We start from the raw sequence: 26264 nt of genomic DNA, 5'->3' as shown, positions 1-26264 counted from the left end.
CGAGTGTGAAGTTAAGAGATAAAGAGGGAATTAGGAGATAAAGTCTGCGTAATCCCAGTTGCTCTATGCAATTAAAATGAGCTTCACCCCGCTGTAATTGGATGGAAGCTGCCTGCCAGCGTCAGCGCAAGCGGGAGCGTTGGGCGAGCAGGCGCGGAGGATTCACCGCACCGAGCACGGAGACTTATCTCCCCGCCAGAAAAACTGAGAGGGCAGCGGCACAGAGAGCGGGAGTTAATGAGATGAAAATGGAAAGCCTGGCACAAAGGATTAGCTCCCGGCCGGCTCTGCTGCTGAAATCCCAAGGTTCCCTGGAAAGGCTTTCCTTGCATCATGGATGCATTCCTGCCTGGGCCTGCTTTGCAGAGGAGGCCTGTGCTCGGAGCAGGAAAATTTGGCTCCTCTTCTCCACTTTGACCCCTCAGTTGGAACTGGGCTGTCCCAGCCTCCAGCTCCCCCTGCTCCATTGTATCCTTGCCCCCGTGCCCAGTCTCCCCCCGGAGGGTCCCTGCACAAGATGATCCCTAACAGCATTTACAGCTGCTGGTATTAAGCAGAAATAAAAAACCCCCAAGTGCAGATTAAAAGGACACTGATGGAATGCCAGGAGAAGAATTACAGCCCTAATAAACTGCTGCCTTCTGCTGGGGGTGGGTGACAAGGGGGTTTACGAGGCCATTTAAACTTCACTGTCAGAAAGGTGTATTAAAGCTATAAAGGTCTCGTTGCCTCTCCTGTCCCCTGGATGCTGGAGCATGGCCGTGGTCATAAATCCACCTGCTCGCAGCCTGGGGCGAGGGGCCCAAAGCCCCTTGTCCCTGGGAAAAGCCAGGAAGAGCAGTGAGGCCTCCTTGGCTGGGGTCTTGGAGGGTGACGTCAGTCCTGGCGCGAGATAAATGCCGGCTGCGGGCCGGGCCGGCAGGGACAGGATTATCTCGGCATGGAGGCCTCGTCCATCGCCCTTTGCCCACCCGCCAGGAGCGTGTGAACGGGAGCCCACAGCCCTGGTGCCTGTGCACCCTGTCCCCTGCCTGCCGCCTGGGCCCAAGGGGCAACGGGACAATGGCTGGGACCACAGCACGGCTGCCATCACACTGTCAGGGACGGCTCCTGCCTCGTACCAGCCCCAGACGGGCTGTGCTAGGGCTCCATCCCCTGGGTCCTCCACCCCCTGAGCCCCAGAGTGAGGGTGTTCCAGATGGGGCCTCCCTGTTCCTCTGCCCGGCTCTCTCCCATCCCCGCGGTCCCCGTGTGTGTTTGCACAGCTCTGATGACGCTGCCCCACACGCCTCGGCGCTCCTGCTCCAGTGTTCCTGCCCCAGGCCTGGCTCATCCTCCTGCTTCCTGCAAGGCTGGGCTGTGGACACAAACATCCGTGGAGTAACAATTCCATGGAGTTTTTACCTCCCTCCTCTCTATCAGTGCCTCCTGTGGGGTACTTCTGTGCCATTGTGGAATGGGGATGGGGTCAGGCACAGGGACGGGAACAGGGATAGAGACACGGACAGGAAGGGGGATGGTGCTGAAAGGTGCTTTCCAGCAGAAGTCACCTGGCACAGCCTGACTCACCGCCCTGGGGATGGGTCATGGTTTCAGCTTCATCCTCCCGGGGTGCAGTCCTGGTTCCCCGCCTGGGTGACAATGGGGACAGTGGGATGGTGGGAAACTACACCTGGGAGGTGGCAGAATCTGAGCCACCCTGTAAGGTGGTGACATAAGACACCCCTCCTTCCAGGCACCGGTGTGGGGCTGCTGGGGTGGCAGGGATGTGCTGGGGGTTAGTGGGGCTGGCTGGGGAGCGCAGAGAGCAAGCAGCACTCAAGGCAGGGAGTTAAGGGTGGATGATGGTTGTCTCTCCCCCCAGTATGCTCTGCTAGGAGCCACTCACTCCCTCCACTGCCCCAGTTTGGAGGCCCTCGGTCCCTGCTGCTTCCCACGCAGGCTCATTAGCGAGTTCAGAGCGAGAAAACCCGTTAATGGCACGAAATGACTTCAGGCCGCGACATGGGGAGTGGGGATCCAAGCCCAAACCCTCACACACAGTGGGGCTGCTGCTTTTTCCTCTTCCTTTGAACCTCCCCAGCTGCCCCGAGCTGTGGTTCCCCGAGCACGGACGGGGGCAGCAGGGACCATGGGGCACAGCGGGGAGCGGCAGCCGAGCTCCCCCCGCCGCTGCCGACCCCTGCCCGGGCTCAGCCCATCCGCCCCGGCTTCAGCGCAGCGCCCGGGCTCGGGGCATCACTCCGGAGCGTTTGGCTCTCGTAACACGATGGGTCATCGGAGTTTTGGTTTTGCCGGGCTCCCGGTCATGCCGGCCTCGGGAAGGCACGGGGAGAGGGAGCTGGCAGCAGCGTGCGGGAGGCGGCCGGGCCCCCCTGACTCAGCCTGCCGTGGCGGAGGCAGAGGTGGGGTAGCGATACCGGAGCTAAAAAAAAACCTGGCCGAGCGCCGGGGAGAGGAAATTTCTCATTAGCCAGAAATGTGTGGCTGAACCAGTCTGACACCCGGGGCGGCCCCCAGCCCCGGCGGCGATACCGGCCCCGGCTCCGAGGGAGATCAAAGCGGGAGAGGGGCAGCAAGAGGGCTCAGCAGCGGCTGGGCTGGGCTTGTCGGGGGACTGGGGCGGGGTGAAGGGTGTCCTCATCTGAAAATGCCGGATTTAGGTGGCATGAAGGGCTGGGTGGGCAGTGGCATGGGTAATCTGCCATGTGGGGCACAGGCATCAGTACCTGTGGTACTTCAGGACAGTGAGGGGTGTTGGCCAGCGAAACCTGGGTAAGGCAAGTTAGCAGGGATGGGGTCATCTCTGCCTCTCACTCCCAGCCATAGAGCAGTCCTTTGCTCCCCTCATTCCCGAAGGAGCCAGCGTTTCCAGCCAGGGCAGCCCTTGGTGGGAGCAATGCAGCCCCTGGCACCAGCCCCAGCCCTACCAGCCCCAGCCCAAGGCCACCATTGCTTTCCACCGGATTTGCCCTGAAGATCCAGCCTTTCCCAGACCACACTGAGTCAAGGCATTGACCTGGTCTTGTTTAATAACCCAAAGCTGCTTTTCGCCTCCTGGTCCAGTGTTGGGTCAGATTCTGCTCCCCAAACGCGGCAGACAGGCGTGGGGTGATTGATGTGGGTGCATTTGCTCGCTGGCTGTGCTGCCAAAGACGATGTCAGCTCCCAGGCATCTGCAAGAGAGCTGCCTCCTGCTCCCCAAGGCAGCCCCCTGGCCCTCAGATCCCCTTTTCCAGAACTGGCTGGCAGCTTCTGGGGGTCTTGTCCCCCACGTCCCCCCTGTGGGGACACTCAGCCCTGATGAGGGGTGAGGCTGCAGCCCCAGCAGCAGTGAGCAGGGAGGACAGGCGGTGGTGGTGGCAGACAAGGATGGATGCTGCACCATGTGCAAGTCTTCTGCTAGCAACCAAAGGAGACTGGAAGGAAGGAATGGAAAGAAAATGATTAAAACAATTTGGTTTTTTTTTTTTTCATAATTAAAAAAAAAGCCCTGGGAAAAAGCCGTGTTGGGTCCTGGCACGTGAACAGAGTCTGTAAGTGGTCTTAAAAATTACCAATAAATAATCTTAACGGGAAACAGAAGGAGCAGAACCGGGGTGTTCGTGGGTGTTTCGTGGCTTCTTGTGAGCATGGGAAAATGTGCTGGGTCCTGTCCCTTGTGCTGTGGGGACAGCCCCTTCCCGGGTCGTGGTGTGTCCTTGGCTCCAGCCCTGAGGCAATGACCCGCCTGGCCGGCGTCCGGCCCATCCTTGGCTCAGGATGTGTCCCCAGCACGGCTGTGCTTGGCCTTTCCCTCGGGCACAGGGTGGCAGTGGGGACCAGGCATGGCGGGGGGTGTGGAGAAAGCCTGTGCCCTCCCTGCCCCGTGCCCGTGCTGGCCTGCCGGGTCACAGGCGCGCTGTGCCAAGCCGTGCCGAGCCGTGCCGAGCCGTGATCCCTTCCAGCTGTGCCGGCCCCAGGCGGCTGACGGGGCTGCGGGATCCTCTCCCTGCCAAGTTGTTGAGGTGTCAGCCAAGAGTTAGCAGGGAAAACGCCAAGCAGCCGGCGAGCCGGCCAACCCATCCTCCTCAGCCCTCCTCCTCCTCCTCCTCTGCTGCAGAGAGCCTCCCACCCTGCCGCTGGAGCCCTGAGCCTCCGGGCCACCCCAGCAGGGATCCCCCTTAAGGCTCGGCGTGCCCTCATCCCAGCTGTGCCCCGGGACCCTCCGCCGCCGCTCCCAGGGTGTTCCCCCCATCCCGGCCCCTCCACCTGGGGCGCATGTCCCCCTCCTCTGGGTCTGTCTGGAAAGGGACGATCCCCCCTCCCCGAACTTTCCAGCTCTCTGCAGAGCGGGAACAATCGTAGCCTTTGTCTTCCCTTAATCTCCTGGTTAGGAATTAAAAGGGGGGAAAAAACCCAGCAGCACAAAAGGCTCTTTTGCATGGGCTGGGAGGGGGGAAGCGCAGGGCGCAGGCAGAGCACAGGCAGGGGTGCAGGCAGGGCTCGCCGTCCCCCAGCCCAGCCTGGAAAACCACGCGCCCCACGGGCCACCCCACGCTGCTCCCATCCCCGTGGCCCCAGGATGTTCCCGCAGTGGCACCCGAGGGTTGGCGGCCCTGGGAGCATCATCTAGTCTACTCAGCCCCTCAAAATGTCCTCACCCATTGGATGCTCTAGGAGGAAGCAGGGAGCATTTTTTTGGGGGGGGGAATTGGACTGGGTTTGCACCCCCGTGGGGTCAAGTGGCTCCTGCTCACTGCCATGGACCCACTTTTACACACACAGTGCCCAAACACAGTCTCACCTGCCCAGCACAGGGCTCCCTGCCACCCAGAGCCCCCCAAGAACCACACAGGCACCACAGACCTCCATAAAATTCCTTAAATAATTTAATTGAAAAAAGTCTTTCCGTTAAAAAATATTTTTACAAACGCACGCTCGCATTGATTTCCCTGGCTGCTGTTTTTCGCTGTTGCTTTTCTTTCACCATGAAACACAGCTTTCCCCCAGATCTGTATGGAAAGGGAGGAGGCAGGTACAGGATGTGGAGAGCTGCTGGGTGCACCCCTGGGTTCACCCTTGGGTGCTGTGGCTGGGGTGAGACGCGGGGCTGGCTGCGGGGATGGTGTGTCCTGCCCCATGGGAGCAGGGTGTGCATAGAGAAGGGTGGGAGAAGGGGTTTGTTGTTTAAAATGAGAACAACCCCTCCTCAAAGCAAGGACAGGCCAGGATGGAGGACTGAGATGGGGATGTTTGAGATGCACCAGGGCTGGTGGGACCCCAAACTTTGCAGCAGCAGGGGCTGGGGGGCAAGGGAGGCAGGGGCAGCCCCTGTGCCCCATTGTGCTTCTGCATGGGGGGGCTCTGGGTGGTTAGCAAGTCCCAAACAGGCTCTCATATCTCTTCAGCCACTTTTCTTCTCCTAATCTGGGAGAGGGGTGAGGTCTGCCCAGTGCTGCTGTTTGGGGTCCCACCATGGTAGGGCTGGGGAGCAGCCAGGGTAGGGAGCAAGCCATGATGGGAAACCCCAGCAAAATGGGGCTGTGGTGTCCCTGCCAGCCAACATCCCAGATACGTCTCACAGAGGAGATGGTGGGATGTGGGGAGACCATTCCTGCTGCAAGACCTGCTGCCACCTGCGCTCCTGGACTTGTTTACCCTGTGGAGGAGGATGGGGTTAATGAGAAACCCAAGGGCAGGCCTGTTCCAAGGGAAGGGAAAAAACAGCACCTGCCGTGTCAGCCCAGGGAGGAGGGGATCGGGGCCAAACACTGGGGAGCATAGGGGTGCACGCCCTCATTTTGGGGAGAGACCACTTGCCCCTCTGGATTGCCAGCAAAGCACCCCAAAAGCCAGTTAGCAAGGTAGTGCAGCCGAAGGGGACCTGAGAAACCCAGGACAAGCAACTGGGGTTCCACTTGGCTACTGTGGACATATCTGCCCTGGACCGAGGTCATGGGCCCCCCAGATCTGCTCTCCCAGGGGGTTACCTTGCCACCTGCAGCTGGTCTGTTCACCCTGATGAGCTCCCCCCTGCTCAAGAGCCATTTTGTAGAGGAGGAGTGAGGCCAGTAATCCTGGGGTGCCAGGGGCTGCTGCAACCCTCCTGCTGAGGGCAGACTGCCCGGAGGGAGGCAGGGGAGGAGCAGTGTCCTATGGAGAAGCCCCGGAGCTGTGGGGACCCTCTGGCATTGGATGAGCAGTGTGCACGGCTGTTCCCTGCTTGGCTTTCACATTCCCTGTTTGCTTCCCACAATTCCAGCTTGACTCGAGGAGGGAATGGGGGAAAAAATGCTGAGTATTTCCAGTACATTAGTTTCCTGACTGACTCTGACCTGGGACTCAGAGCCTCCACGCTGTGTGCCTCATGGGGAGCATGCTGGGTCTCCCAGCACCACAGGGTTGGTACAGCATCACTGCCTGGTCCCTGTCGGACAACCTGAAAACATGACAGCAAGAGAAGGGGAGAGCAGAAAGGGGCACACAGCCAGCTTGGGGTCGGCCAGGAGGAGGAGAAGGATGACCCTGGTGGGCAGCGAAGCTGCAGGCAGCCGGGCCCATCCAATGAGAGCGCGATCGAGCAAAGGAAACTCGGGTAAAATTCTTATTGCCTTTATTCTGCCCATTGCCTCCCACAGTCCTGCGGCCAGCACACACCCACGCACGCATGCACACACTCACGCACACTCAGGCACGCTGGGAGTCTCTCCCTCGGCTCGGAGGAACCGGGCTGCAGTGAATCCTCAGGGAAAGGTGAGTGAGTCTTTTGGCAGCAATCACAGCGTGTGTCAGGAGCGGGCAGCCGCGCCGGCGGCACCTGCTCCTTCTGCATAAAAGAGGAGGCTGGGGGAGCCGCGGCCCCCGGCGCAGCCCCCGCCCCAGCCCCGCTCCCCGGCCCCTCGGGGGGAGCGCGGCTGCCGTCGGTCCGGGGGCGGAGGGTCCCTGTGCAAACGTGCTGATGGCCTCGCTCTGCAGTCCAGAGCCGGCCAGGAGAACCAAGAGGGTAAGAGATGAGGAGCCGGGCACCTGGTCCCCCTCCCTCCCCTTTCTGCTCCCTCTTATCTTTTTTTTAATATATCTCTTTTTTTTTTCTTTTTTCGATTTTTTTTTTTTTTGCCTAACTCCCTGCATAGTAAATCGGGTTCGGGTTCTGGCGTGCAAAGCCAAGAAAGGGAGCGAAGCCTTCCCTTCGGACACGTTCCAGTGCAGACCCTTGGGCGGAGGGCTTGCCAGGGCTGGAGAAGAGGAGTGATTGTCTGGGGCTGGTGGCCCCAGCCCTGTCGCTGGCTCGGCCTCCCCCGGCTGCTTCCATGCGGGGAACAGAGCTAGGGAAGGCTTCGGACATGTCTGACGGACTCGGCGGACGGGTCAACAGTCTGTGGCCTCGGGGAGGTGAGGGAAGTGAGGACTGGGGGAAAACAGGGTGAAAAGAAATCCAAGAAGCAGAACAACTCTTCAAACCGATGAGCACCAAGACAGGGTGGGAAGTGGGATGTGCCATCTCTGTCCCATAATCCATCTTCAATATGAAGATGTGTTGCTGCCTCGCCATTCCAGGACAAGGGACGAAAAGCTGGGCTCCCTCAGCATGAGTGCCTTCGATCCTGGGCGTCCCGTCCCATCCCATCCCAGGCGACCGTCCGAGGCAGAGGAGCGCCATGTGGAGGGGAAAAGCTGGGCTGCACCGCAAACTGAACCTTTTTGGCAGGTTCCCTTGGTCCGTTCCAATGCAGAGTCCCCTGTGGTCAAACCTGCACTGGGAGCGTCTGGTTCATCTGCAGCCTCATGTCCTGAATGCTGCTCAAGATCTTCTTCTGGTGCCCTGCTAGCGTCACCCCTATCCTCAGCAGGTCCCTGCAAGGAAAAGGTGACAACTCAGCCTCCAGACACCAGCAACAACAACACGTGACTCTGCCCCACTGGGGCAACTGATCTATCCATCATTACAGCCCTCTGCCAAGCTCCAGTGCTCCCTCTAACACCAGAGGGGACTGGATGCTGGATCCAAAACCTGAACTCCCTTGGGATTGGATGCTGAATCCCAGTCCTTAATTCAGCCCACCACACACCCAGGTGGGAGGAGGTGGCTGTCAGATAGGCAAGGGACAGTGTGCAGGAGCCCCAGTCCCAGTTTTCTCCCTCCTCTCCTCCAAGCAGGGACTTACTCCGCAGTCATCTGTGCCACCAGGTCAAAGGAGGCAAACCCAGCATTGACGAAGTTCTCCTTGTACCGTCCCATTTTGATGGCATCCAGCCAGTCTCCCACGGTGGTGAAGGTGGTGTAATCTGGGACAGTGCGGTCCAAGAGCGGTTGGGAGATGCTAAAGGGCAAGAGAGCCACAGGTCACAAGGAGCAGGGCACAGAGAGGTGTAACTGGAAGCAAGGGATATTTCTTATCCCCTCCCTCCCACAGCTCTATTCCCAGCCACTGTTCCCTGGAACTGGAGTAAGTGCTGGCTGGAAATAAAGATGTCACTGACCCAGACTGGACGCTGGCGATGACCTTCAGGCTGGCAGCATTGCGGATGAGCTTGTCCAGCGTGTTGACAATCTGTGCAAATTTGGGCCTCAGGTTGCGGTCCCGCACCCAGCAGTCCAGCATCAGCTGGTGCAGTGCAGTGGGGCAGTCCATGGGGGGTGGCAGGCGGTAATCCTGCTCCACGGCATTGATCACCTGCAGAAAGATGGGCAGAGGCAGGTTGTGAGCCACCTGGGCTCCCGCAGGCAGCCTAAAGCTCCCAGTTCCCTACTCCCCAGAGAACGCTTACATCCTGGTTGGACATGTCCCAGTAAGGTCGCTCCCCGTAGGACATCACTTCCCACATGACAATGCCGTAGCTCCACACGTCGCTGGCTGAAGTGAATTTGCGGTAGGCGATGGCCTCGGGAGCTGTCCATCTGATTGGGATCTTGCCTCCCTGCATGGATACACAGCTCCACGATTAATGCATACCTGAGGTGTCTCCCCCCACCCCCAGATCAGTAAATCCCTCGTGACTGTCCCATACCAGGGAGCTGGTGTAGGTGGGGTCAGCTGGGTCATCCTCCAGAAAGCGAGAGAGCCCGAAGTCAGACACTTTGCAGACCAAGTTGCTGTTGACCAGGATGTTGCGGGCAGCTAGATCCCGATGCACATAGTTCATCTCCGAAAGGTACTTCATGCCAGCGGCGATGCCTCGCATCATTCCCACCAGCTGGATGACTGTGAACTGCCCGTCATTCAACTGCCAGAGGAGAGATCAGAGGGGTTTGCAACACCTCTGGAGGAAGGATCCCAATGTGCTACCATCACCGTCCTCGTCCCTAGAGCCACCCCTCTTCTCCCACTCAGAGCTTAACCCTGGGACACCAACATGACAATGCAGAGAGATGGAGAAGGGCTCAGAGCTGCTGCCCCACCATGCACTGCACCCCCCAGCCCAGGGCAGGAGGGGATGGATGCTCACCCGGAGGAAGGAGTCAAGTGCACAGTTCTCCATGAATTCTGTGATGATCATGACGGGGCGGCTCTTGGTCACCACCCCCTCCAGGTGGATGATGTTGGGGTGGTCGAACTGGCCCATGATGCTGGCCTCGCTCAGGAAGTCCCGCCTCTGCCGCTCCGTGTAGCCCACCTTCAGTGTCTTGATGGCCACGAAGATCTCGCGGCGGCCAGGCAGCTTCAGGCGCCCACGGCACACCTCACCAAACTCCCCTGTAGTGGGAAGAAGAGAGGGGAGCAGCACAGTGAGCCACAGGACAGGGTGAGAGGCAGCAGTCTCAGCACCTGCTGTGCCCAGCCCCAGGACTTGCCTGCTCCAATGACCTCCTCAATTTTCACACAGGAGATGTCAATCTCTTTGGCGAATTCCCGGACAGCTTCGTTTGGGTCCTCGTAGGTGAAAGGGTCAATGTACACCTTCATCCCAGGGGTAACTGCAAGGGCAGAAGCCATCACCAGGAGGGACGCAGCAAGGGTGACAGATGCCAAGCCTCTTGGCCGGCTGTCAGCCCACCCCTTGTTAGAAAAGGCTGCCCCTTTGCATGGGACAGGAATTGGGAGAGGGCAGCCAGAGTCCATTTGCTGGGCTCTCACACTCACCATATTGCTGCAGCTTCTCTGTGTACTCAGGGTCGGTGTTGTTGCGTTGCTTCCTGCCCAAAGGAGACGAGAGGAGGTGTTCAGTAACCATCCCTTTCCTGATGGGGCAAAGACATTCACTGCCAACTTCCAAATCCCAGCACAGACAGCCTCTGTCAGAGAGCCTTCCCTCTGGCAGCCTGTGTGCAGAGCTATCCCTCCACCCGAGGTGCAATGGGAGGAGATGGCCTAGTTGTGCTGAGTGCATGGCAGGAGCCTGGGCAGAGCCCAGCTCATGCTGGGGAAGCAGAGGCACAGTCCTCCCACAGGACCTCTGTTCTGGGACCCACATGTGGCCAGTACAGTCCTTAACTCTGTGACTGGAGCTGACAGAGCTCTGCCCACCGCAGGTGAAAGGGAAAGCTCTGTGGCAGACATGAGCAACCCCCAAACCCAGATTTGCAGCCCTCTTCCCTGAAAAGCCAGTACCTGAAGCAGACGATTGCAATCACCACCACCACGATGACGAACACCAGCCCTGCAGTGGCCGAACCCACGATCAGAGGCAGCTCCTGGAAAGTCTTGCTGGTGGAACCTGAGGAGGGACAGGCAGGAATCGAAGTCAAGTTGGGAAAGGAGCAGGCATGGAAGGGCTGGGCGATGGAGGCAACGCAGTGCTGGTACCTACCACCCTCAGCAGTTGTCTGGAATTCCGTGGGAAGGCTGTAGCGGCCGTATCCCGCCACGGTGCGTGCCCGGACCTGCACCATGTACCGAGCATTGGCCTTCAGCCCGTCCAGCCGCACCGAGTTCTTCTGGCTGGTGACTGTGTTGGCGATGCCATCACTCTGGCCTTGCTGTAGGGGAGACATGGGTGTCACCTCTGTGAAGCCACCCTCCATTTGCTGCCTCCCACATCCCCCAAGCGCCAGGTTTGCAGGGACCCCCTATGCCATGGTGCTGATGGCCAACTAGAAGGGCTGGAGGAGGGAAAAGGCTGTTCCTGCTTTACCTTCTCTGAGTACTTGATCTCATAGTCCAGAATTATGCCGTTGGGTCTCTCTGGGGGAGTCCATGACAGTGTCATGCTGTTCCCGGTGCTGCTGTGCAGGTGCATCGTCGGTACGGCAGATGGGGCTAGGAAGGAGGGCAGGGAAGGAATGAGCCACCTGCACCAGGTTTCCCCTTCACCATCCCACCCAGTGTAGGGAATGCTCTGCCTGTGACCTGCTTGGATAATCGTGGTGGAAAGGCATGGAAAAGCTTTGAGACTGGCCTCCCCCAAGTCTCCATAAAGAGGTGTGATCTCAACACCAAGGGGAGCCTCGGAAATAGCACTGAAGTCACGCTTCACCCCATGCCTAGCTGCAGACTGGTCTGGGGAAGGGCCCTGCCAACCCAAAGTGGGGCTCCCTCCCCTCCTCCATTTGCCAGCAGCTCTGTGCTCCACCCCAGCAGCAAGACCCGTGAAATCAGATCAGTGCGCAGTGGCTGGAGATTACCAGCACGCTGGAGCAGGGCCAGAGTGGGAGGAAGGAGGGAATGGCAGAGCACTTGGCTGTCTGCAAAGGCTTGGGCTGGTGCTGAGCCTTCACAGGCAGACAGGAGAGAAATCTCATTTCCTTTCTCCTCCTTTCACAGCAGGCACAGCATCTCTGGGGTAGGTCTAGAAGATCCAGAGCTCTCTGGAGCATCTGCCAGCCCTAGTCTTCTCCACTTGCCTACACTCTGATCTCATCTCCTCTAGGGACATGCTTTAAACAGAGAGGGGAGTTTACCCAGGGGATTAGATGCGGGCCCAGAGAGCCAGTTAGGCGGCACCACAAAGGACTGCAGCCTCCCAGGCTGTCAGAAAGAAATCTCTGCTCCACTCCGCTCTGTGGAGGAGATACAGCCCCTGCTCCCTGGTGGCTCCACTGACCTGCCTGGTTGGTGGTGATGTTGACAGAGGCAAAATGGGGAGGGTAGGGACTCTTGTTGGAGATGCCATTCACGGCCTGGATCTCGAAAGTGTACTGGGTGTGGGCCATCAGGTTGCTGATGTAGATGCGTCGCTCAGTGAGGCCGAGCTGGCGCGGCACGAACTCCACGTTGTCGTCGCAGCGGGTGCACAGGCGCCGCTCCACGCTGCATTTCTTGCAGATGACGTTGTAGAGCAGGTCGTCCCTGCCGCCCGTGTCCTGCGGCTCGCTCCACTCCAGCACCAGCGACGTCTCGTTCACGTTGGAGATGACATTGCGGGGGGCCGAGGGGACACCTGCAGGGAAATGTGAGGGGGGGGAGTGGTGTGTCTTCATGTCCAGCTCACCCCTGGCATGGGCACAGCACACACCTCCATCCCACACACAGACCCACATCACCTCCACAGCCTCCCCTGCCTCCCCTCCTTGCCCGGAGCAGGACTCACTGGTGCAGGCGCTGTCTGCGGGGTCCGTGTCTGCCCGGAAAAAGCTGTTCCGACAAGTGCAGACCATTGCTGCTCCAGAGGTGGTGCGGCTATTGGGAGGGCAGGGAGAGCAGGGACCCTCCCCCTGCTTAGACTTGAAGGTTCCTGGGCCACACGCTGGAGGAAAGAAAAACAGACCTGAGTTATAAAGGGAACCCAGAAAACATTCACTGCTCCCAAGCTGGGCAGACTCTTCCTTGCTGCCCTGCCAAATCTTTGATCAGTGGCTTGAAGACCTCAGGCCTCCTACAAGTCTTTCCTGTGCCATCAGCCATGCCCAGGGACTTATGGCTGGGAAGGGAAAGAAGAGTGGGCTGCTGGAAGCACCAGATGGCTCAGGCACAGCTCTGCCAGGAAATGCTGGGCTCCAGCAGCAGGCCCGAGGTAATTGGAGGTGGGAAAAGTTGGTCACCACCAGCAGTATGGGGGGACACAGCAGGTCCACCCAGGGCACCATTCCTCAGTTTTGTTTCTCTACTGCTCCCTTCCATGGAGGAAGGCCATGCTGGTTTCCAGGCCTGGCAACCTTCACAGTGCCAGGTCCCATCCTCTCGGGAAATCCGGCTGGGAAGGAAAGAATTCCTCTGCAGCCCTGTCTGCAGCAGCCCCTGTGAGAGGCCTCCATCACCCAAAATCAGCCACTCAGCCCCAAACCTTCCGCCTCAGGCTCTTGAGCCACTTCTCAGTCCCGGGGCGGCGGCACCTCACGAGGTCGGCTCAAGTGGAGCGCTGAGCGAGATGAAAACATTCCTGCAGGTCCTTGGCTGAAGAGCTGCTTCAGCATCACTGCCACCTCCCTCCTCCGCTTCCGACCAGGGTCCTTCAAGGAGCCACAAGTCCTGGGATAGGGTCCGATTGGCACCCCAAGGTGTTTATTTGTAATGAGGGGCACGTGAAAGGTTTAACAGCACTTGAGCCGAGGAGCAGAGCAGCCTCGGGAACCTGACCCACACCTCAAAATAGCCCAATTTATCACACTGCTGCCCAAGGAAGCGGATTCTGTGCTCTGTGTTTGCAGCCGGATGAGGTGAGAGACCCACTGGCGCCGGCTCTGCTTCAGCATCACCCTGTTTGCCACAGCTGGGGCAGCATCAGCACCGATGGCCCCGAAGGAGGGCACGTCCTCCTCGCTCCACCACGTTAGGGAAGCTCCAAGGGCAAGTAACCCTCCCACGCCTGTCACACATCATCCTGAAAACAGGAGGAGGTTTCCTGGTGCTTCACCAGGCTGTGGCAAGTGGAAGTTTCCTGCTATGAGACATCTCCCAACACCCTCTGTGGAAGTTTTCCGGCTGGCTGCAGCCCCACATGGGGCGTGGAGTGCTGTGAGTCACACGCTGCCAGGCCGGCCCCACAGGGACCCGCACACAGCTCCAGGTGCTGTCCTGGGTCCATGGTTTTTCCAGGCACCGAGCAGCAGCAACCCCAAGGGAGAAGTCAGGGGGGGATGTGAGAGCAGCCCTTGCAGAGACGACTGCCTGCTCTCCAGCCCCTCTGCCTGGATGGATGTCAGGAGCTGCTTCCTGCTCCCAGGGCGCGAGCCTTCCAGCAGCGAGACTCTTCTTTGGTCAAAACAGGACCGACTACATGGCTCAACTAACTCCAGCTCCTTGACCTGAGTTCACCCAGCCTCTGGGCCTTCCCTTTGGAAATGAAAGCTTTGCCCGTCCCGACTGTGCAGGCTGGAAGGCAAAGCAGTGCACAGATCTGCTCCTTGGCAAGCAATGGGAAGACAGCAGGTCCAGGGCTTCTGTCTCCCCAGCCTGGGACAACCAGGCCACCAGAAAATGTGACTTTATGTGGACAGCAGAGGCCCAGAGGTCGCAGAGAAGCCTTGGCATAGGCAGACGCGCCCCGGCTGGAGTCCCGGGCGGTTCAAACTGGGTGGATGCAGATTCACACATAAGGAACCAGATTGTTGAGGAATGAGAGATGACTGAAACCTCTTGGACAGGAATGCTCTGGGCTCAGAAAGCTGCCAAACATGCTTTGGTTATGGAGAGGAGCCCAGATCCATCAGGGACAAAACCCCCTGAACAGCCTTCTTGGGGGGAGAGTGAAGCCGGAGCAACCAGAGCTTATGTGAAGCTGACAGCCCAAGCATGGCATGGCAGCCAAGGACAGCCAGGTGCTTGCAAAGGATGCAGGAGGGCACTTGGTCTCCAGCACATGAAGTGCCATCCGGTGCCCAGTGGGTTATGGGCATAGAGGTGATAGTGGCCTCCCAGACACAGGAGGAAGGGACAGGCAGAGCTGTCCTTCAGCAGCTCCCTGCCACCCCTAAGTAGTGCCCAGTGCAGGCACAAGGGATGAAGGCCTTTTCTTTGCATCCTCATGCCATCCTGGCAGGAGGGGGATGAGCCATGAACCAGCCCTGTTAAGAAGGGGAAGAGCAGCAGAGGGACTGAGGCCCAGATGCACTCCAGTGTGTAGATTTCCAACTCTGCTTAATAAATCAGAGCATAAAGACCTCGGTGGCAGCGTGACAGCTCTCAGCCGCCACATTTGAAGGCTGTAACCGAGCTGAAAGCTGATCCCAGGTCCCTGGTGGATAAGCCGCTGTGTCATCTCTTCTCTGCAAGAAACTGCCTGTACAACAACCACTGTCTTGGCCGGCACGCTGCGGAACGAGCCTGGGAGCTCTGGAGTGGGAACGTGACTCCATCCAGCCGGAGCTGGGAAGCCAGGCTCCCTTCTCCCTGCCGAGAGCTTTGCATAAGCACTTTTCCTGCTGAAGTGTCCTCAAATAAAATAACAACTCTGATCCTCTGCACACAGATCACATCTCCTGGTGCTGTGCTGCGGTCACTTCTGGGGAGAACATGACAGTCAGTGACAGCCACAGGATAACAGGTCAGGGAACCGAAGCGGAGCTCCCCGGTCTGAAGAGGAGCTGCTGGTTGGATGGGAGGGATAGGCAGTCTGGCCTGACAGCAGAGATCAGCCACAGAGGGGATTTGTGTGGGGCGTGGAGGGAGGAGGACAGTAACAGAGCCCTGCTGTAAAGCTGCCCCGGTACCCCCTACGGGGCATCGCACTCCCGGCATGGCAAACGCGGCCGTCCGGCTGCTTCTGGCAGCCCCTCCAGGATTTTCATCAGCCACCCACCTCCAGGGCCTGATCCTGCCTCAAAGAGCTGCAGCACAGAGCTGGGGGAAGAGCAGGGTACTGCTCCCAAATACCATCTCCACCGTGGTGAATAAAGTTCAAGGAAGGGAGCTGAAAAAAACACTGAAATAAAACCCTCCTAGCAGCAGCAGAGAGCAGTGACTCATCCCGTAGGCAGCCTCCATTATTGCACGGGATGCAGGCAAGCAGCAATGAACCACGCGTGCATCCCCAAAACTCTGGGGTCCCCCCCCCTGGGGAAGGCAGGGATAGCTGTGACACACTGGAAAAAAACAGCCCCAAACTACCATGTTTCATGTTTCAACTGCTTCCCATTCACACTACAATATTCCAGCATCCTTCCAGCTATTTCTCTCCCAGTAGGACTGAAGCAGGACGCCTCGCCTGAGCCTAGATAAATTAAACTGATCATATCCCTTTGCCCATCAACCCTGTAATTTCTTTAGAGGCAGCAGTCAGGTTTGTTTGGGACGATCTGTGCTTTATGAACCTGCACAGCTCGCTCCCTTCTCGCTGTCGTAAGTGGCTACAGATGGAGCAGAGCAGTGGAAGCAACAGCCTGGCTACAGCCGAGGCGGTAACTCTGTTTTTAAGTCTCTTAAAAGGCAGTTATTTAAAAAAAAAAAAATAAAATAATCACCCTTTGGGTGAAAATATTTCACACTAGCGCAGTCCAAAAGTGAATGGAGTAAATCTGAAGGGAGAGAAGGGAAAGAGCCTTTGGGGGTTTGAAGTGGCATCCAAGGAACAGGCAGGAAAACAATTTTTTTCTTTTTTTTTTAAGAAAAGAAAAAAAAAATTCAATAAGCAAAGCTGCCTCTTGAGCCACAGTGGGTCAAAGGCAGGACGGCAGGGGCAGATTTCCTCGACTGTGTTACAAGTAACCCATTGTGGAGCTGCCTGGCTGTAAACCGGCAGCTCTCCTTGCCTTCCCTGCTGCTGCCTTTGATCTGGAATCCCGGGCAATTAATCCCAGGCAGTTTCACTTCCTGGGTTTCATGCAGCAAGCCCATGTTGCAATGCAAAGCTGCAAACAGTTGGCAAGTGCAATGCTTGCTTGGCAATTTTTTTTTTTTATTTAATTCAGGGTGATGTTTTCATTAGTCACTAATTGCAAGGGAAATTTATTTTTGCAAAAATTCTGATTTTGGCCCCAGCCTGACCTGCACTCACCTACTGATTGTGCCCAAATGTTCAGTGCCTGGTGCTGTGAGAAAAGAAACATCAAGAAAACTGAGAAATGGGTCTCAGGAAGGTGTGGTGTCATGCTGGACACTGTCACTCCAGTGCTCCTACGGTCTGGGTATCCACGGACTGCACCACACAGAGTCAGTTCCCCTCCCAAGTGCGGTGCAGGCTCTGGGGGCACTGTGGTCCTCCTCCCAAGTAGAGGGGACATGCAAGGACGGGGTTCACTTCTCACCCTGGCACAGCAGCCTTTCTGTCTTTGTGTGGAGCCAGCAACACAAGGGGTGCAAATCCCAACAAATCCATCACGGAGCACATGCCCAGGAGCACTTTTGGAGTGCCCCTTGACACCAAATCCCCTGAACTGTTTGCGTGCCTCTTAACCAGAAGGAGAAGGGATGGGGCTGGAGGAAAAGCTAAACCCCAGGGATGCAGGGCGTGGGGTGTGAGTGCAGTGCACCCCAGCCCATGGAGCCATGCAGAGCCTTTGCTCCCCTCCCCGGCCAGCAGCTCCTCCTTGTCCTCCAAGCTTCTGCAGCTCTGCGTGGTAGGGAGTGTGTGGGAAGCGGCACAACCCCCAGAAGGGCCGTGTGCTAATTAAATAAAGATAATGAGGCTGAGAATGAGATGCCAAATCAATGCTGTGGCAACCCAGGAGTAGAGCGCCAGGTAGCAGCCTGGCGTATCGCCTTACAAAGCATGCCAAAGAAACTGTCTTCAGTCGGGCAGGATGAGCCCTCTGCTCCCGAGGGACTGGGATACAAGCTGCATTGTAACAGGTCTGAATGTGAGCTCTAATCTTGGCTTGGATGGAGATAAAGAGGAGGAGGAGGAGGAGGAGGTCTTCAAAGGCCACTGAAAGTCTGGGAAAAGGGGGAGATTTACAACAGGGCTTATCCCATCTAAGCAGTAACTGGGTATTGTTATTTATTAAAATGCCATCTGGCACTCTGGAGCGCTGCTCGCCTGCACGGTGAAGCCCCTGCGGGCTCCCTGGGGCAGGAGTGATGAAACCCCAGCTTTGGGGGGCTGCATCCACCCTGCTGCCCACGACACGGGCTCGGAGATTCTTAGCGGTGCTGGACTGTGGAAACGGGGTAAGGAACATCCAGCCAAGAGGAGAAAAGAAGCTGCAGCTCCGACTTCTCCCAGCCCTTCTTCAGCTGTTTCCACTTAAAACACACGATCATATGGCGGAAAATCTGATCCTACAAGCGCAGTGCAACTTTCCCAGAGAAACGTGAGGACACCACTGCTTCTGCCCAGCGAGAGGGCAGGCTGCCGGATGGAGATGTGCCCGTGGCCCAGCGTGGCTTCCCTGCCTGCTGCAGCAGAAGCTGGGGCTTGGTGGGGAATCAAAGGCGCTGGGAAAGCTGCCACATGGGGGTCTGTCCAGCCTGGGAATGTGGAGAGGGAACCTTGCCCCAGGCTCCTGAGCCTAATCTGAGGAGCTCTGTCCTGCCTTGGGATGTCCCCTCTCAGCACATCCCTGGTACTGGCTGGAAACTGTCACCTTGTGCCCAAACCCCACTCTCTGCTAGGAAAGAGCCAACACTGTGTATGGTCTAAGATCTCCCAGTCCAAGCAAGAAGGAAAGCAGCTACCCAGGAGCACGGACCTCAGTGCAGTTTAAAGTGTGGATGGATGCCTGGCACCGGTGTCCATGAACTCAGGAGCCAGATTGGCTGCTCACAGGACTGATGCAGGGGGCTGCGGCACTGAAGTCAGAGCTGTGCTGGCACTGATGGTGCAGGAGGCTCTGGATCCCTGGCAGAGCTGTGGCCCTGTGGAGACTGACCTCTCCCTAACTAGCCACAGCAGCATGGCTGTCAGCTACACTGCTCCCAAAGCCAACGGGGAGGCCAGCCTGGCCCGAGCCCCATGTCACACGCCATCCCAAATCACAGGGGCCCTGCCAAGAGCAAAGGGCTGGCGCCAAGCATCCCGTCATCAGCGAGCACAAGGCATCCAGTGCTGGGGGCCCCGCCAGCATCCCACTCCCTGTACAATGTCTGCAGCCAAGGGGAACGGCAACCTTTCTGCCCCAAACCCCAGCCACCCCAGGGCAGGGTCCTGCCTGCCAGAGACAGCTCACAAGGGAAAAAATCACCCCACGGGAATGCAACATTCATCCAGGCAGATTTTTCCTTATCAACATCCCTGAACTGGGGTTAAACAGCAACACCAAAGCTATCGTGGGAGAGCATGGCAGCTGCAGGACCCACACAGAGCTATCCTGCTGCTAGGGTGGCTCTCCATTCCCAGCATCTCTATGTGCAGGATATGTTTCCTTCCCTTCCAGCAAGAACAAGGAGCTTCAGATCCCCTGCCTTTGTGCTGGTCCCTACCATCCCTGCTGCAAGCTTTCAGCACTGGCAGGGGGAGCATGCATCAGCATGGCTTCTCCCACGGGGGAGCCCTGCTCACCACCAGGGCTTCTGAACAAGCCTCCGCACAAGCAGCGTGAAATCACACTTGCCAAGAACAATCACTTGCCCCAGCCATGAGCACTGCAGGAGGGAGAGAGGGAAGATCCTGGATACGGCAGCAGCGATGAGAGAGAGGTTTTGGTAATGCTCAAGGGCTTAAATGTGCTGGATCCCTGCTGAGGACCACGCCTTGAGCTGCAGCTCTGTGCAAGGAGATGCACCCCACAGAGGGTAGCACTGCTGATTGCTCACCAGTGTGTCCCAGCAGACACTGCATGAGTCCAGACCATGAAGGTTTTAAGGCTTCAGAGTCAAACTGCAGACCAATCCTCTGAGGTAACACCCTACTCACTCATCAGGGAAAAGCCTCCAAAACCAGACTGAGCTCAATGCAAAATCACCTCCTTCACATCAACGGACCCATGGGGACAAAAGCCACGATCACACTGCCATGCGCATACCTTGGCACTGGGTATCCTTCATGGTGGGCTCATATCCCGCAGCACACGTACATGCTCCCACGGGTACCATCCACTCGCCGTCGCCGTTGCAGTACAGCTTTAGGGGCACAGACACCTCCACTGCATTGGGGATGCAGGTGCCCGGTGCGATGACCAGGGAAGTGGGCTCAGCCCCCGTTAAAGTCTCCGGGAAGATAGCAAAGCCAGCAATGGTGTTGGAGCATTTCTTGTAGAAAGCCCGGACGGAGATGAGGGACATGCAGGCTCCCAGGTCTTGGAAGGCAAGGTAAAAACCATTCTTGGAGAGAGGGCCAAAGCTGCGCACCTTGGTGTTCACGCGGCCAGACTCCAGCTTGGAGAAGCTCTCATCTGGGGCAATTGTATCCACTTTGATATAGGGGTTCTCCATCCAGAAAGGGCTGTTTGCAGAGGCAGAATCCGTATCTGACTCATAATAGAAGAGGTTGAAGGTCTCTTTGCAGGAGCCAGGGATGTTGGGGATGCTGTTGCAGTCCCGCACGGTGAACTTCAGCTCCACATAGACACGCTGGACATCCTGGCGCTGGATGAATTTGGTACGAAGCCAGTTGTTCTGGTTGGCCTCCCGTACGTTGCAGACCTGGTACGTGCGGATAGGGTTCATGGCCTCGTCATAACCACTGACTTCTTCCCACTGTGATTGAGAGGGAAAAGGTTAGATCCCCAGCCAGGGACATCAGTGCTACAGACACATCGTGAATGGCACAGGGTGGGGGGGAAGAGGCAACAGTCAACAGGGAAGAGCAGCAGCTACACCTTCACCTGTCACAACCCTCCTGGTCATCAAGTTGACTAAGAGCAGCCCAGGCCAGGGACCATGACACTCCCACTCTACTGGCACGGAATCAAGAGGAGATGGTTTCACAAGGCAAGGATATGCACAGGAGGAAAGGACAAAGATGCAGCCAGCTTCACAAAGGCTCTGGTGAGCAACCATGACTCCCATGGGGCCAGGGCCAGCTCTGCCCTCGATTCCCATGGGGCCAGGGCCAGCTCTGCCCTTTGGAGGTCAGGACCAGGGTTGGTTCCAAACTTACCCCTGTCTCCGGATGAGTTGTCCATGCCAACTCAGAGGTCACCCACTTTGTGTCCATCAGGGTCTCTGGAGAGAAAGGAAGGAGAGAAAGAAGTAGTTAGAGATGAAGGCCAAGATTAGAGGGGAAAAAAACCCAGGAAGAGTGGGGGAGAGGAGAGCTGAGCCTGACATTTCTGTGGAAAACAGCAACTTGGGGGGTGAGACGTGGTGGGAGGAGGGGGGAGCGGCGCAGACAGACTCCAGATTTCTCTTCTCCTGTCAAGAGAACAGGAAGAGCGAGGCGTCCCTGGAGAGCTGTGCTGGAGGAGGCAAGCAGCAGGACGAGGAGCTGGCCAGGTGGCAAGGGGGAGATGGGGACAAGCTGCCATCCCCAGCCACTAGCACAGCCAAACGTGTCCCCCAGGCAGCGCAGGGGTGCCAAAGGAGGAAGACCGGGCGCCCCTGTCCGCACCCTCCCCCTCTGCTTTGGCAGGGCGCGTATTTAATGTGGCTGGGGTTGAAAGGGCCCGTTCCCATGACAGGGCGGTGCGGGCCAGGCAGGTTTATCCAGAGGAGGAGGGACTGGCAGGCTGCTCTCCCAGAGACGCCCCACATCACTCATTTTACAAGAGGGGAGAAGAATTTGACCGTCTGGCCAACATTCCTGGAGCAGACTACAAGACAAACCACCCCGGCAGCATTCCCCAAACAGCCCCAGCCCCAGCCTTGGGGGAGCGAGACGCTTGTCTGGGAAGAGCTGCAATTGCAGGCAGCTGTCGCTAATCCCAGGCAGAGCCGCGTGGCTCCGCGCGAGCACCACGCGCAAAAGCCAGGAGTGAAACACAAGCATGAGAGCACACGGACATGCTCAGGGGCCAATGGCCCCTCTGAGAGCTCCTGGCCCTGTGAGCTCTGCTCCAGGGATGGCCCTTAGGCTGTTTGGAGGGGAGCAGGCATCCCAGCACCCTGGAGTCCTCTGGAGCTTCTTTTGTCTGGGGCGGGGGGGTGGGGTTGGTAGAGGGGGGTGCAAATGCCTGGAGACCCTGGTGTGCTCAGGGGGGCTCTGCTGCCTGCACCAAGCAGAACTCAGGACCAGGGCCAAAAAACCTCCCTGATGAGGGCAACCCCTCCCCAGCCACAAGTATGGCCCTATCTGAAACCCTGTGCACCTCCCTAAGGGCTGCCCATCCATCTGCCCACTTCTCAGTCCACCCGGGCTCAAGATGAAGGGCAGGGAGGGAGCCATGGCTCTCCTAGACCCAGCAGGAGGCTGGGAACCGCTCACTCTCCCTGGCTGGGGCACAAAGACATGTCAGGGCAGCTCAGTTGTGCCCGCATCATGGCTCAGCCCCACAGCAAGAGGCAGTTTCAGCCTCTTTCCTTCCACACCAGGAAAACCCCAGGCTGACCTAGGCAGGGAGGAAGTGTGGAGGAGGAAGGAAGCATTCACGCATCGCAGGGTTTCGGATGAAGCCCGACTGGAGGTAAACACCTTCTTCTCGCGTCCCACCCCGGCGAGACCCGCCAGCAACTCCCAGGCCAGCACCCACAGGCAGGCTGGGAGCACAGGCTGTGGGTGCCACCATGGTATAGATAAACAAGCACATCTGGGGACACGTGGGCTCTCTGACCTGCCTTGTGGCTTGCCAGGTTCCCAGCTGGGCCAGCGAGCTTGCTTCTCGCCCAGGCTGTTCGCCCAGTGCAAACACAAACACAGTTCCATTGTGGCCTGATGGCACTAGCAGTGGGCATGGCACTGGGGGCAGAGGGAGGAGAACCCTTCATGGTGCCAACACCCCATTGGCAGAGGTGTAGAAGGGCAGCATCTACAACAAACTGCAGTGCAGAGATGGTTGCTGGGCAGGAGTTATTTGCTGTTTCTCAAGAACACAGACTAGGGGCATCTGACAAAAACAGAGGGAGAGAAGGAAGAAGCCCTCTGTCAAGCAGGTAATGCAGGAGGGGTGGGACATAGGATGGGCAGAATGGGTCTGTGCACCCATAAGGCAGTTTCTGCTCAGTCCCAAGGCACTACTTGCCCAGGGGACACAGCAAGCTGCCATCTCTCTCTCTCCCTTCCCATTTCCCACACCATCAGTTACTGAACCCCGGCAGGATCCCAAGTGTGGCTTTGCATGGCCACAAGACCACTGGAGACACTGCTGCACTTCCCAGACCCCTGCATGGGGTGGCTGCCAGGGCGGGCGGGCAGCGCCAGATGATGGGGGAGCAGGTTCCAGAAGGGGGCTGCCCACACCTCTGCGAGGGACAGGCCCTGTGCTGGCTGCCCTAATAAGGGCACAGCGGTGCCGAGGGCCCAGACACGCCGTGCTGGCGGTGAGCAGAGCCAAGCGTGTGCTCAGCGCTCACAGCGCGGGGCTGCCAACTCCCGGTGCGGAGACTCTGTGCGGGTCCAGCCAGGGCAGGGCCCCGCTGCCGGCACGGCCAGCCAGGGGGTGTTTCTGCAGCAGGAGCGGGGAAGGGATGCCCTGCGTTCTCAGGGCTGGGGCTGCTGATGGATGAGCGGCTGTGGCGGTGAGTCAGGCTGGGCAGATGGGGATCTGGGTGGCAGGGTGTGCCCGCAAACAGAGTGACACAAGGATGCTGTGGCAAGCCACAGCATAGCATGGACTGACCAGACCATGGCGGGTGTTTGCTTCCCAAACCCGTCCAGGGTATGCGGGAACTCTCCTGCACGGCAGCAGGCCCCAAGTAGGAAGTCCTTGCCATGTTGTCCCCTCTGGCCGTGTCCTTCCCCTTGGCCGTGGGCAGAACCTCAGCTTGGACAGGAGGCTCGCTGCCTGCATCCTAATTTGGCAGCATCTGCCATCTGACCAGCAGAGGAGAGAAAAACTGACAGAGCCAAGCTGACTGTTGGTGTGAGAGCCACGTACACCATACAGAGAGAGTGGGGAAGGGAAATAATAATAATAATAAAAAAAAATTCACTGAGCAACTCAGCTAAAGGAAACAGGCTGAGCACAGAGGGCAGAGGGGGTTTCCTGCAGCCACGGGAGTGACCCAGGTGGGGTCAGTGGAGCCTCCCAGACCCTTGCAGCCTGCCATTGTGAAGGCTGTGAGTGGAAGGCCCTATGGGCTTCTGTGCTGCGTGGTCCAGGGGCTGGTGGCACATGCTGAGCTGAGTAGCAGGAACTTCTCTGAGCCCTTAAAGGTGCCACAGAGCTCTCACAGTGGCCTGGACCTGAACCTGGTCCTCTCTCCCAAAAACACTGGGGCACACCAAGGACTGCCCCCCCACGAAAGGGCATGTGAGAGGCACGCTTGGGCTGGGGAGCCGAAGCACTGGGCTTCAGTGGTTCAGGATCAAGCAGCTGCTCTCTTCCTCTGGCCCATGGTGCCAGAGGGGGGCTGAGAGGTGTCACCGGTGATTTCCCAGTGTGGTTCAGGTTTGCAGTTGCTGTGGAGGGACGTGAACGGCGTCAGGGCTGGCTGAACAGTGAGTCAAAGCCACTTCAATCCCGCACAGCACAGCAAGAGCCTGGTCCCATTAGTCAATGGGAAATTGGCTCCCAATTTTGCCAGCTTGGGGAAGTCACCCTAAGGCTTGCTTTATCACTGTCTGCAGCGCTGGGAGTTGTCCTCTCCTTACCTTCAGCTGGGCAAAATCAAGGCATGGAGCAGGAGCCTCATTACGCTCAGCAAGTGCAGCCAGCCAGGCTTGACTCCACATAAAAGCAGAACTTCCATGGCAAAGTGGGATCCCAGGACAGGGGAAGATTCTTACTCCCTGGACAGGGCTGTGAGCATCATTGTGGCTGCCTCCTCCCTGCCCTGCACCTCTCCTCCCAAGCACACCCTGAGCTGCAAAGACAAGCAGTCCCCTGCCAGCAGCCCTCCCATCACCTCCACAGAGTCCCAGCAGTTCACTAGGTGTTTGGAGCCCTGGCAAGGACCCATCTGGAGCCGGGGACCTCTTTCTCCCGGTGCTGAGGCTCAGGAATGCGGCGTGCATGGTCTGAGGCCAGCGAAAACGTTTGAACTCCCCCCTTAAGAGGCCCAGAGAGCCCGTCTCGCGCTGTTGAGCGGCAGACGCGCGCGGCAGCGATGGCTGAGCCAGAAAAGGGGGGGAAATATCAAAATTCTTTCAAGATGAAGCCACTGGGGAAGACTCAATCGTCTCCACCAATAAGCTCCACTTTGAATGCTCTCCCCTTTGAATACGTGGACTGATGGCTTTTATCAGGATACACTGGCAATATAGGATGCCAGCTCTTTGGCCAGATGAGGAGAAGGCAGCTCATGCAAGTCCAGAGCATCCTGGAAGAAGGCAAGGGAGAAGAGTTAGTAAAGACACCCACGCAGCCTTGCTGCAAACAGAGGAACCTGTTCTGCAACGTGCCCATGCTCTCTGTGAGCTATGCACACCATGGCACCATGTCTGCAGGAGCTCAGCACAGGGCAAGTGGCCCGGACCAGCCTTATGTGGCCCCTTGCCCCACACTGAGGTCCTGTCAATGGCTAGGCCATTTGCCCCAGGACACGGCTTGGCTTCCACCATGGTGGCTGCTAACAGTGGTGCCAGGTGCCTCTTTTCCCCTCACTGCCATGCATTTCTCCTCTGGAAGGAAAGCTAGCTTGTTTAGAGATGCACTTTTAATCTCAGAGACTGCCTGCTATTCAAAAAGCCACCAAAAGGGGCATCTCTGCATATTTTAATTTCTTTCTCAGTTTTGAAGATAATTACACCAGGAGTGAGTGGCCTTGCATGCTCCCCATTCAAGCACCTATCGGCACAATTAATCCCAGCACTGTTCTGAGCAGCGGCACAAAGGGCCTTTGGTGTAAGGTCCTTTATCTGGGAACAAAGAGCTGCCTGTGGGAGAGAACCTGAGGTTGCACTTTTCCCGCTGACAAGCGTTCCGTACACAAAAGCCGAGCCACAGGAGCGCCCTGTGAGCGCGTCAGGTCTGGGAGACCCCGCAACACGTTTTCTTGAAGCATGCGGCTCACCCAGATCCCTCCTCCTCCTCCTCCAGGAGGGTTCTTCCCCCTCTGACCCCAGCTAAACCCTGTAGCCATCCTCCTCCCAGGCAGGGGATGTCCCTGCTCCACGGCTGGGGGACTCCACACGCTGCCGGCATTTAGGAAGCTCTCCGGTCCCGCTCAGCCCATGTGCTCCGTGGATGGAGAACACCACAGACAGCAGCTCTGGAGCACAGGAGGTGGCGTGCTGGGAGGTTTCGGCACTTGGCAGCCCCTTGTGCTGGAGCTGCACTGCAGGGAGGAGAGGCTCTAGCTGATGCAGTCAAAAGCCAAGAGAGCAGGAAGGAAGGCTGCAGCCAGCGTGGGAGGCATCAGGCAGGGAAACCAGCAGGCACCCTCGGTGGTCAGGGGGTACCCATGGTGGAGGTGCCAGGCATGGAGTTTGTGAGGCTGGGGAAGGTTCTGTCAGGCACTATTTGCTAGTTCTCTCTGCAGGGATGGGGCTGGCAGCACTGCCAGCATGCTGCACAACTTATATGCCCTCATCCTCCCTCAGGAATCCCATCTCCT

The 26264-nt window shown here is 58.0% G+C and overlaps 1 protein-coding gene across 1 annotated transcript in view; it reads right to left on the bottom strand.

Annotated features, from left to right (window-relative positions):
* Positions 1 to 4928: 4928 nt before the first annotated feature.
* EPHB3 (EPH receptor B3) overlaps positions 4929 to 26264 on the bottom strand; it is a 29331-nt gene continuing 7995 nt past the window's right edge. Inside the window, exons 2-16 of the mRNA XM_041405925.1 lie at positions 20773 to 20837; positions 19697 to 20369; positions 12451 to 12606; positions 11965 to 12300; positions 11056 to 11180; positions 10732 to 10900; positions 10533 to 10638; positions 10065 to 10117; positions 9776 to 9898; positions 9430 to 9677; positions 8992 to 9207; positions 8752 to 8901; positions 8464 to 8657; positions 8148 to 8303; positions 4929 to 7836 (exon numbers count right to left, since the gene is read on the bottom strand). Coding sequence (XP_041261859.1) covers positions 7728 to 7836; positions 8148 to 8303; positions 8464 to 8657; positions 8752 to 8901; positions 8992 to 9207; positions 9430 to 9677; positions 9776 to 9898; positions 10065 to 10117; positions 10533 to 10638; positions 10732 to 10900; positions 11056 to 11180; positions 11965 to 12300; positions 12451 to 12606; positions 19697 to 20369; positions 20773 to 20829 — 2871 coding nt within the window. The 5' untranslated portion in view covers positions 20830 to 20837 and the 3' untranslated portion in view covers positions 4929 to 7727. The remainder of the gene's footprint in view (positions 7837 to 8147; positions 8304 to 8463; positions 8658 to 8751; positions 8902 to 8991; positions 9208 to 9429; positions 9678 to 9775; positions 9899 to 10064; positions 10118 to 10532; positions 10639 to 10731; positions 10901 to 11055; positions 11181 to 11964; positions 12301 to 12450; positions 12607 to 19696; positions 20370 to 20772; positions 20838 to 26264) is intronic.

Source organism: Onychostruthus taczanowskii, unplaced genomic scaffold (genome assembly GCF_017590055.1).
Source record: "Onychostruthus taczanowskii isolate IOZ18803 unplaced genomic scaffold, ASM1759005v1 scaffold24, whole genome shotgun sequence".
In the NCBI taxonomy this organism is placed as follows: domain Eukaryota; kingdom Metazoa; phylum Chordata; class Aves; order Passeriformes; family Passeridae; genus Onychostruthus; species Onychostruthus taczanowskii.
Note: the sequence above shows the minus strand (reverse complement) of the source record. Positions and strands in the feature narration are given on the sequence as shown.